This window comes from Saccostrea echinata, unplaced genomic scaffold (genome assembly GCF_033153115.1).
Source record: "Saccostrea echinata isolate AGI-Se365-2 ecotype Australia unplaced genomic scaffold, CSIRO_AGI_Sech_v1 ptg000009l, whole genome shotgun sequence".
In the NCBI taxonomy this organism is placed as follows: Eukaryota; Metazoa; Mollusca; class Bivalvia; order Ostreida; family Ostreidae; genus Saccostrea; species Saccostrea echinata.
Genome location: NW_026889758.1, coordinates 26482958 through 26495263, shown reverse-complemented (window position 1 = coordinate 26495263; position 12306 = coordinate 26482958). Strand labels below are relative to the sequence as shown.

Here is a 12306-nt window from a genome sequence, read left to right as displayed (position 1 = left end):
AAATATAATGAGAACAAAATCTCACAGTTTATTGCACACAAGGGACCAATATATGCTGAGGAACATTGACAGGTAAAGCTTTTCTCGCTCTCTATACACGTCCCCCCATTTTTACAAGGCGAGGAATTGCAGGATGACCAAGGAACTGTTGGATAAATCAATAAAAAACATTCTTTCTCATGATATATAAATTCAAAACGGAATTTACAATAGGTATAACTGTGAAATATAAGAATGATCACAGTCTTTGAAAGAATGCATACCTCTTTCTTTGCAGGTTTCCCCAGTCCAGCCTTGTCGACATGTGCAGATATATGTTCCTGTTTTGTTACTGTTGCATTCTCCGCCATTTTGACATGGCGTGGAGGAACATGGATCGAATTTGTCACCTTAAACATATAAGAACTATCCCATATATTTTTATTTACTTTGTGGGTGTTAGTCAATCCTATGCTTAAAAGATGGAGCATATTTAGTCCCTTTGTGCGTACTTAATTGTCAGATCAAGGAGTGAACCTTTAGTCTGAAAAGTGTTAGATATTATATACTTTTAAAAGAAGGCAAATTCATGTTAGTTTTCATGCAAGATTGTCAGAAGCAAAGAAGAACAAATTACAAAAATGCATTTCTCAAATACAGGTGAGGTTTAAATAATTTTGGCAGGGCCTTTATAATCAGAAAAAGTAAGTGGTACAATTTAATATAGAAAGCTTTCAAAGACTAACTCCAGTTAAAAAGACGACAAACTACATGTATACAGTACTCTGAAAAATATCTAAAAGTCGGTATTTCGCTCTGTTTCATTGTGTATACATGTATTTGCAAAAGTAACGAAGAACATTTTTAAATATTGGTATAATTTGGATGTTTTTGACCCCATTTTGTCAGACCTAATAAAAGAGGAGAGGATTGATCCCATGAAATGTGTTCTCTTCTACTTAGTCGTAAATGCAATTATATCATATTCGTTGAAATTTTGGAAATGTTCCAAAATTTGCAAGTGACAAACGATGTACACTGGGCTTAGTAAGGCAGTAGACAACTGACAGAAACAGACAGCAAAACGTCACCCAAGATTTAAAAAGTATCAGTTTAAATAATATGTTTTACGGTGTGACCGTTGGGGCGAGCGCAGTTGTACCATCAAAAAGCTATAGCAGCTTGCACTTCTAACGTTGATCCGCCTCTTCAAACGTCAAACCGCACGAGACACAGTCTAGACTGTGACGTCACAAGATCGGAATTTACGGAGACAGCCGAGCGTCTGGTTGAACGAGAATAATGATCTTGTGCAATAATAAATGAAATACGTCTTAAAGTAGATGTAATTATTTTTTGTTTCTTTTAAGCTCTCTGCAAAGAAAGAAAAGTAAACGTATCTCTCGGTAATGAATAATTATTCTTGGTCTTTTGTATGTTTTGTAAGAATTTCGCATGGAACCCTGGTAGCGAAGGAATTCCGGAAATGTTGCACCAGAAAATTTTGCCTGACGTATGTACAGATTTCATTCCGAATTTTCTCTGTTCTTACACGTTAGTCTATTGAGCTCGCTGTTAATATATAAATTTAAAAAAATCTGATTTGAAATAATTTGTAGAAATTAAGCGGACAGAAGAATGTATGGAAATAAATATTTACTGCATGACTGAATGCCGCAACTTTCCCACCGCTTATCTTTGTCCATTGTGTAGCACCATGGTCCCGCTGATTCGTCGTCAGGATTACGACAGTAGTTCTCCTCAGTATATAGCCAGCCAAACCTGTGTTTGTGAGGAACCTGTGACCCCCAGGGCTGACAAATACGACCTGAGATAGTCACGTTCACTTTGCCAATATAAAATCGCCCTAGTGTATTCCTATAGCAGTCATCTGAAAAAGACGGTTTAATTATTGTATGCTATCTATTCAATCTAGAAAAAATGCATTGATATCACGAAATAAAACAATTCATCCTCCTATTCAGAGTATTCCATGTTGAATTATTTGTCATTTATGTTATAACTAATACCAAACTGACAGGAAGTTAAAATGTCAGAGTTTGAATCGATTTTATTGATATCTAAGGAAATTTATGCGTGACATTTAGAAATCAGAGTTAAAACATATTTGGTTAATTCGAATGCTAAAACACGTTATTTCAGTTATTTAGTATGAAAAAGGATCTTAAGCATGCATAAATATAATTTTTGGTTGGAAACCACAGTAATGCAGATGGCTTTGGCAGATTAACTGAAATTGAGATCACACTGTAAACCAACTAACATCAGCAACAACTTTAATTATAGATTGATCAATTTGAAATCCATATACAGCTATTAATTTTTGTTACCTAGGATAAAACATTATATATAAATACACAATTTAATGGAACACAGCGAGAAGTAATTGGGATTAAAAGAAAGCCGTGAAATCCGCCGATAAAAGTGTGGAAAACCACGTGGGACAGACTGACAGACGGAGGGATAGACAGGCGGACGGACAGACGAGGAGGAAACCTGAGTATAGTCCCCTCCGGTTTCACCGGTAGGGGACTAATAAAAGACATGGTATGCCATCCTGCGATTTTATAGGTTTTACTTTATGCAACAGAATAACTATCTATAGCTAAATACATATTAAAGGTATATTCTCATCATAGCATAAAAATTGAAAACATACCTGTCTGGACCAGAAGAAACCATTTTGCTTGATTTTCCGTGTCTCCTTCACATGCATACCAGCCGATGTCTTGCAATTTTAGGCGCTCGATGAATAGTCTACAAACAAAAGAAATAAAGAAAACCATTTCATTTACTCAAAACATTCTGACCTTGTTTAATACAAAAGCGATTTCAAAATCTACAGAATTTATTATTTGTTTGCATTCTTCAAACCAAACTTATTTTCTCTTTGACTTACTTTCCACCTTGTTCAGTCTGTGATATAGTGAGGCGCCTATCTTCCTTTAAAATTTCTTTTTCATTTTTAAACCATTTGTAATTAGTAAAATTATTTCCTGTTAGGTTACAGACAAATATTGCGCTTTCACCCTCCTGCTTGGTCACATTATTCCTCGTGATGTTTTGAGAAGTCACTCCTTCAGCTACCAAAAAAAATATGATTCAATGGTTGCTTTAATTTTTTTCCTGAAAAGTAGTGCTTCTGTGGTAACATATAATTTAAAAAAAAATACCTATAAGATTTGCTACATACAAGTGTCCTTTTTAATCTCCTTTTCTTAAGTGAAAAACTGCTGCAACAATTTTTAAGCCAACGCCTATATTTTAGCATGTTTCAAAATTAATCAAAATTAAGATTAATTGTCAAGTCAGTCTGTTCCAATCTAAGTTTTGCAATAAATCTTAAACCACATATTAAATATCTAGGCTTTCAAACTAAATTCGATCGGTGAAATATATTTCCCCCAAGCTTTCTGCTTGGAAACCATCATTAGAATTCGAGTGTGCTTTTATACAGTGGCAAATAAAATGAGAAGGGGTACTTAGATTACAAAAATGGCTGCCATTTCAGATAGGTATCCATTACTATTTGTTGATTTTTGCTAGCTAGGTCCCCAACTCGCTTGATGACAAAAGCTTATGAATTAATATTATAAATTTTCGTAGACCTTTGAAGAATTATGCCCTAATAGTATGTATGGAAGCTCCCATGTAGGACAGAACATAAGGTGTTACACACAAATTTAAAGGTTATAGAAATAAAAGAACTGCTCAATTCCTTATTTTCTTCAGTTGTTATCTTTTTATCATTTTCCGTTATTACCACGGTAACGTAGTGGTAGGACGTTTGCTCCGTGATCGGGAGGCCGGAGTTCGATCCTAAGACGTAAACAAAGATAGTGACAGGTAGTGACTGTTTCTTCGCTAAGCGCCCGGCATTAGAAGTGAAAGTCACAGATCTTTCGGATGAGACCTTAAAAACTGAGGCCCCGTGTCACAGTAGGCGTTGGCATGATCAAGAACCATCACTGCTCAATGGCCCTAATGCCGAGTGTAGTTCTAAATTTGAAGCCCTTCATATGGTGACGTCTCTATATGATTGCAAAATTCTCGAATTGGACGTAAAACGATATACAATCAATCAATCAGAACACTAAAAGCACACTAGCCTGACTATCAATTAGATGCTTTTTTAAAGATTCTTTTATATAAACACAAATAGTATTTCTGAAAACACGCATTTAAAGATTACTACAAATGCATAGTATTGCGGTCATACTGAATACAGTTAATAAAACAATCGTCAAATCTACGCCGCAAATTTCAGTTTCTGCAAAAATAAGATATTCAGAAATCTAGAAGTAATAAAATCTGAAAATACATTTATATAAACAAACGTATTATTTCTGTTATTAAATTCTTTGAGTCTATCTTCGCTAGTCTTTCTGACCCTGCGATTAATAACTTATAGTATCGTGTTTCTAATTGCAGGCTCTCAATGTCCGGAAGCAGAAAATCTTAAAGCTTGGAGAGTTTCTTCATCAATTTAAGAAGAAAATACAGTCGTAAGAGATATAACATGATATTTACGTTAAATTGAACGACAGCTGTTATATGTATTGCCTGAAAACAAGAATGAAATGCCTTCAAAGTTGATGATTGCGAGTAGCAAAAAGAATATAAAGAGAAGTATAGAGGCAGAAAATGAATATGGTTCAAATTAAGACATTTCACTGAAATGTATATCAATATATTCTTTAAAAATGTATAAGGAAGAGAAGACTATGTACATTTTTGTTACTGACATCTTAACTGTGAAGTACTTACCTTTAGCGTCCTTTAAATACAACATGATGATAATGAAAATAAATGTTTCCATGTTGATGATCGTAATGTCCTTTGAAATAAATCTTTTCGATTCTTTCTTTTATTGCAAATTGCAATAAAAGATAAAGTGGATCATTCTAGACTTCGTCAAATTGGAATGTACTTTGAACATTTCTAATTGATGTAGAGCACTTCTCAGAACACTTTCATGGACTACGTCACACAAGCACTTCTTTATTACATATCTTGTCGATGGTTCTTAACCGAATTCAGTTTGAATTCATTTGTTTTGTCTTGTTTGAAATTTAATAACTAATGTGGAGCATAAGTACTTAAAATAAAGAAAACTTAAAACCTGTGGTGTCGGTTTTCATTCTCTTTAGTCCTTAGAAATAAAAATACTTCTTCACACTCTGTAAAAACATAAAATATATCTTAATTGTTTGGTAATAAATAGTAGTAGTTCAGAATAATATTTCAGCAGTCTCAATTATCCCCCCCCCCCCCCCGAATTCGAATTCTGTTTTAAAATTGACAATTATTGTAATTTCATATTTTAAACTTTAAAAAAAAATTGTCTTTTCAATCATATTAAAATAATAATAATCACTTTGCTAAATAAAATTGTGAATCGAATTGTTACGACAGATGACATTTTTCGTTGGTAACAATTAAAGCCTAAGAACGAATGTGATATCACTAATTTTTGTAGGTGTTACATTTTCGATGTTTTCGAGGTATTAATATATTTAAACAGTTGTAGGGGATGTTTAGTTGTAAAAGTAGCGAATGAATATGTTGAATAACATTGAGGTGGTCTTTTTAACAGTTTGTTGAAGAATATGGAGAAATAGCATTCAAACCTTAGTCACCTTTTTGTTCACAAGATATTGTCATTTTTTCCATTTACAGAACTTTGTTTTGATGTCCTTTCCATTCTTTTTCTGAAAGGAGAGGTACAGGCCACAGGAATTAACATGAGGGCGTGGTTTATATAATAAATTATAAGACAACGTTCACATTAGAAACTTCAATCTAACTTCAATTTTTGGTTTTATATCAGCTGAAATGAGAGTTACAATAATAGATAATAATAAAAAAAACCATGTAATTTGTCTTTTTAATTATATACCAGACCGTATTCTATGCTTGCAAGCACATCTGCATTGTTCATTTGGTATTTTGACATTATTTTCAAAGGTTCTACGTTATTTGCCAAATATACCAATTAAACTATAGGAAGAAGTCATTAAGATATCTGCAGATTATTTCCATCTGGAGAATATCTGCTTGTGGAAAATACTCGAGAATATCTGCTTGTGGAAAATACTCGAGATATTTGTCCTCAGCTTCAATTAAGTCAATTATGACGAGAAAGATAAACCTTTCCAACTAATTAAAGTCCGGGTATTTCAATATAGATGATGAACCCCCATTTAATAGCGAATTCAGGGAATTTTCGAAATACATAGAATTCACAACAATCTGAAAGGTAGAAATACCTTGATTATTAATTTAGGACGTGAATTAAAATAAGTTGTGTTGAGGCAAAAAAAAAATCATTTGGTTTGTTCTATGAAGTGAAATTTTATTTATTTGTATGAATTGAATACGTGTCCTTGTTAAGAGTGACTGATTTTTCCTTTTTAAAAGCATAATACAATAATATTTCATATACATTTTAGACAATATCAGTGAAATTGTACTCGAAAGACTTGTAACTCCATAGTAATCATACATGTGTATATACATGTGTATATTTTATTCTCTTAATCTCTCTGCATTGTAGAATTCAAAGAGCTTAGATAACTTTTCGAAAATTGTGTTCAGTAATTATTATACATATATAAATAATTGAGAAAGTACTTTGGAATGTTTGTAAATGTAATAATAGTACCCTGAACGACTGAAATTTCATTCAAAATTCTTAGTAGCTAAAGAGTTGTAGTGTGTTACAATTTCAGAATACTGGGTGAAGTCACCCAATCCGATAATTAGGTTGTGATGGCATGCAAGATGTGAAAATACATTGCAAGGATGAATCTGGGGTAGGAGAGTCAAGACCCTCTCCCTTAATGGATTTCAGTGTTAAATCAACAGGACTTTAGCAACACCGTTCTCCTTCTCTTAGATAAAAGATACATAGTTCACGGGTCATCCCTCCCTCCACACACACACACCATAACTACTTTACTGAAAGTGGATTTTAATCCCCCACTTTCTTTGAAAACAGTGGGGGAAATTAATTTGGACCTGTCTTTCCGTCGGTCGTCTGTCTGTATTTAACACTTTCGTTTCCGGGTGATATCTCAAGAAGCCTTTGAGCTTTTGCAATTAAGTTTCCCTTTGGCTTAAAGAGGACACCTATTGATTTTGAGGTCAAAGGTCAAGGTAATAAATTCGTATATTCAGGTTGTATGTAACACTTTCGTTTCCGGGCGATATCTCAAGAAGCTTTTGAGCTTTTGCAATGAAATTTTATACCACAACTCCCTATGGCCCCGCCCGCCTCTTTCAAAGTCCCCGCCCTTTTTAATTTAATTTTGGTCAATTTTGTTGCCATTGATCACGGACAAATTTTTGAGGTACTCCTCGTTTGCATTAAAAGTCGCGTGGCACTTTTTTTAGCACAAGAACATATGGAGAGTTATTACATATGGTTCAAAGGTTCTCATAAAATCATTATCACAGTGTGATAAATGTTTTATATAAAAAGAATCTTCTGCACACCTTTTGAAGAATAAGCAATCAAATCTGTATATCCATATTGGCATTAACAATTGGAAATTTTGGACCTTTCAATAATAAAAAAAGAGAAAATAAAATCCGCTTACCCGCCCCTATTTTTAAGCAAAATGTGGCCTTAATGCCAAAAGCTAAAAGGTCAATGTTGACCTTTTTTCTTTCTCCATCGCAAAATTTTCCCATTTCTTCCATCCTCTACCAGGCGCTGATCCAGGATTTTTTTCCAGGGTATGAGGTTCCGCTCCAGTCAAGTAATTTCCAACCCAGAAATTTCTTGACAGGCAAAATGAATAAATAAATAAATAAATAGATAAATAAATAAAAAATTTAAATAAATTTAATTCCTTTCCCAACCAGGAAAAAAACTACTTCTTATTGGTCCACGTTTTCTAGGGGGCAGGGGTGAGGGAGATGTCCAAAGTCATTTTTTATTTGCTTCAATATATACATTTAATAATAACTAATAAATTCGGGGGGGGGGGGGGGGGTCACACCCCCTCGCCCCCGCTCTAGATCCGCACATGCTCTTCTTTTTTCCTTAAGCGGGGGACACTTCTCTGAATTAGCTTGTTTAGTGTATGGCAATTTTCTTTTTCCGTTTGGGTGTCAGAAAATATTTTAAGTAGATCTGTCGTTGTATCATGACACTACCTGGTACGTTGCGAACGAGACATAAGATACAGAACATTTTTCAATGGACGTCTCATTTAAGGAATGTTTTCAAGATTTTTGTGATTTATTGGTGTGTAAATCACACAGACTTGTCACGTAGGCATATTTCATGAAATTCCTTATATTTACATTTTACATATTCAAAAGCACTAAAAGTATACTCAATGTTTGAATTATTCGCTGCCCTATATCGTTACATTATTATTTACGTCTCTATAGCTCATTGTGACGTCACTTTAGCGCGTGCATATTTCTACGCGTGAGTATACACGAAAATGGCATTCAAATCAGTTTCACAGTTGGCTTAGTAGAAAAACACAGCAAATGTTAATATATGGAAATGAACAATTCACGTACGGATGTAGAATATTTTCAAAGGGGTGTGTGGGACACCAACTCAAAACCAGAAGTCTCTATCGGGACTGGCTCTACTAGATTGTACTTATGACAAAGGAAGAGAAAAGTATCACTTCGACTTGAAACTTTGCAACATCAAAAAATAGAATACTGATCCTTGGTTTACTCTCTTTTTTGGCATGATTCAATGCAACCAGACTAAAACTGTAGGATGAGTAGCTTTTTAAAAGAAAATTACAGAAATTTCGATTTTAGTTACCATGGCAATATCAAAATCAAAAACGATAAAGACAATTATTGATCTCAGTGTAGTCTACTTGCCTGCCACATCACATTAAAATCTGGCCAAACTGTAAGAGTAATATTTTGAAAGTATTTCACAGAAATTTCTATTTTTAGTAACCATAGCAACACCGTTCATCAAAAACCGACATGTTCTATCAAGCCTCTTTCTTTACTCCTCACTAATATATTAATTCACAGCTTTGAAGGAGAAACTTCAGGATTACTGTACAACATTATATTCGAGAAGTGATGTATATCAGATGTGGATACTTAAAAAATCCAAGGAACGTTTAGAAAAGATCTGAAGTTACAAAATTTTAACGAAATCAATAACATCAAAACGTACGACTTTTCAACATTTTATACCCATTCACCACAATAAATTTAAATTTAAGTCCAGGCTTTTTGACATCATAGACAGCCGCTTTTTCAATAAAAATGGAACTCGTAAATATACTTACCTTGTCATTGGTCATTTGCGAAATTATTTTGTTAAAAAATCATTCTGATTATACACACAAGTACTCTGAAGTTGATATTAAAAAGATGATTGTTTCTGATCGACAATATCTATGCAGTTTTTAGAGATCAGGTCTTTCAAAAATCTGTTTCCATGGGTACCAAATGCGCCCCCTTATTAGCAGACCTATTTTTGTATTCATGTGAAGCAGAATTTATTCAAAAACTTCTACATGAGAAGTTAACACATGCCTGGCCGTCAACTCGACATTTGGATATATCAACGACGTATTATCAATAAACAATAGTTACTTCCCTTCAAATGTCTACTCGGTATATCCCAGTGAGATAAAACAGAGTCTGTTGTATATTTGGATATTTTACTAGAAAAAAGACCTTAATGGTAACCTGACAACAAAGTTTTATGATCAACGTAATGACTTCAATTTTTCAATTGTCAACTTCCCTTATTTATGTAATAAAACTTATCACCTGCATATGGGTTGTTGTCTCCCTGTTGATTCGATACGCAAGGGCACTCTCTACGTATGAACAATTTCTTTTTTGGAGGTCCGTGTTTGCTCTGCTCCCGATTTGCATCGTCAAAATGGACTTTGAGCTTGAATATTGTTCGTTTTCTCCACATTTCACAGAATTTTTCTCCTTTATACAGTGGATATAGCTCATAAGATATCTTTTCATATCTACGTTTGTGACGTCACAATGGTTTTTGCATGAATTTGATTAAGTCAAAATTGTGGTTTTTACATATGTAAAACAATATCAAACATGAAATGGCTATGTGTAAAACATGTGATAAAAAGAATCTCCCATGGGTTGTGATTAGATATGATTTTTTTATCCTACTCGTTGGATGTTTTTATCCCCTCAAAAAGGATTATCCAACTTGATGGAAAAAAAAATCATATCCAACCAAAAATCATGAGAGATCCTACCTTTATGTTAGTGTAGTCTACCGTATATACTCGCCTATAAGTCGTTTTTTTTTTGGGGGGGGGGGTTAAATTTTGGTCCAAAACTCTATGTCCGACTTATAGGCGAGCCATAAAAAATTGACATTATTTTGAGCAGCAAAATGTAGTATTTTATAAACGTGTCCGACGATTATCGTTGAATAAAGTCTGGATATATTATATCATTTCTGTATTCTAGGATTATGTATGAAGTACAAGTATTTACATATTTCAATAATTTTATTTTTATCTTAACTGTGCAATACTTTTTTTATAATTTAAAAATATTGGCGTCATTTCTTAAAAAATTACTTAAACCAGGTTAAAACATCATTAAAACATTGATTTGAAATTGTCAGCCGGTTCTTGCAAAAAGTTGTACCGACTTATATGCGGGTCAGTAGCAAATCCTTCCAAAATAATCTTTAAAATTACAACCGACTTATAGGCGGACCGACTTATAGGCGAGTATATACGGTACTTGTGTGCCAAGTTATTTTAAAATCAGACCAAAACTGCAGAAGGAGTAGCGTTTTGAAAGTATTTCACAGAAATTTGTATTTTCAGCACCGCTCATTGAAATCAAAAACCACTGGTCTCTGACCAGTAGAGCTAAAAATATCACACTCTGATATTCTTTTTAAAAATCTCACAACTAGTTAAACCCTTTTCTTGTGTGATTGTGCGCTAGTTTGTTTGGGGGGGGGGGGGGTCACTGTCCTAAGTTAATTTCTTACATATATATGACTCTCCTTATCATTTTCTAAGGGGTCCTTTTTTATGCCCCCGTATCGAAGATTCGGGAGTATATAGTTTTTGCCTTGTCCGTCCGTCTGTCTACCTGTCTGTTTGTCTGCAAAAACATTAACCTTGCCCATAACTTTTGATTGGTTGGAGCTATGGCTTTCATATTTCACATGTGTATTTGTTATGTGTACGGGGTAGGAGGCTTCTAAATTGCATGATCAAATCTCCAACGAAGGAGATATATTTCAGTGTGACCAATATATGGTATATCCTGGTAATTTGGTAAATCCTTGTAATGATAGTAAATCCTTGTAATGATAGTAAATTCTTGTAAATCTCTGTGTTGGTAAATTATACTTCATTGTAGAGGCAAATAAGAGCACAACATAAGATATTTTAAGTTTCAACAATAATTTAATAACGGAATAAATATGCCGGTAATATTGATGGCTGGATAGCAAGGTAATCAAACAATGGTGAGGTATAGTACAGTTGGTCAGGTCGGACGTCACAATATTATATGGTATAATAGTAACTGTTGAAAGCCTTACTAAAATTTGGTCAGTGAAAGTTATAGTAAAACTCCTTAGACGTTAATAATTTGGAGTAAATTCACCAAAAATATCAGTGGTTACGTACTAGTTCTATTAAAGATACTTAGCAGGCGCTCTGCAGAGAAACTCCAGCGTCCGTGGCGACGTTTATATAAGGTAAACTACCGGACATGCGCAGTGCACCTAACCTAACCAAAAGCGAAAGTATAAACCAAAATGGCAGACAATACTAACAACATCAAAAATACGAAATATGTGACGCCGAACCGTAAAACAAATACAGAATAATAAACAATAAAGGTAAATTACTTACAAATGTACAATACATTTTGTGTATAAATTAACAGCTATAAAATAATGACATTCGAGGACGAAGTACAATAACCTTAACCCCCCCCCCCCCTTTTAAATTAGAATCTTCCGTATCAACATGATCAAAAAGGAAAACAATGTGGTCGGCAGACACACATGAAAAACGGTATTTACGATCAATTTAGACAATGAATTGCAAGTTAAATGTAATCAACATACATAATAAATGCTGGTATAATCATATGAGTCCATATTTTTAAGTATCCATGAATCTGCTGTCCTTATTTGACACCGTGGTAAACTTGGTCACTTACCAAATATAAAACAGTAGGAATTACCAAACACTGTTTTATATAGTACACTTGGTAATGTTTACAGTTCAAATATAATTGCTGTAAGAGAATGCATGTACAAATAATGATTACAAACTAAAT

At 33.8% G+C, this 12306-nt stretch overlaps 1 protein-coding gene across 2 annotated transcripts in view; it reads right to left on the bottom strand.

Moving 5' to 3' along the window:
* Nucleotides 1-4834, bottom strand: part of LOC133182116 (macrophage mannose receptor 1-like) — a 43610-nt gene extending 38776 nt beyond the window's left edge. For both annotated transcript variants that reach the window (XM_061316841.1, XM_061316842.1), the window contains exons 1-6: nt 4768-4834; nt 2900-3083; nt 2660-2757; nt 1640-1870; nt 264-389; nt 26-145 (exon numbers count right to left, since the gene is read on the bottom strand). In XM_061316841.1, the coding sequence (XP_061172825.1) occupies nt 26-145; nt 264-389; nt 1640-1870; nt 2660-2757; nt 2900-3083; nt 4768-4819 (811 nt within the window). In that variant the 5' untranslated portion in view covers nt 4820-4834. The remainder of the gene's footprint in view (nt 1-25; nt 146-263; nt 390-1639; nt 1871-2659; nt 2758-2899; nt 3084-4767) is intronic.
* Between the last annotated feature and the right edge of the window lie 7472 nt (nt 4835-12306).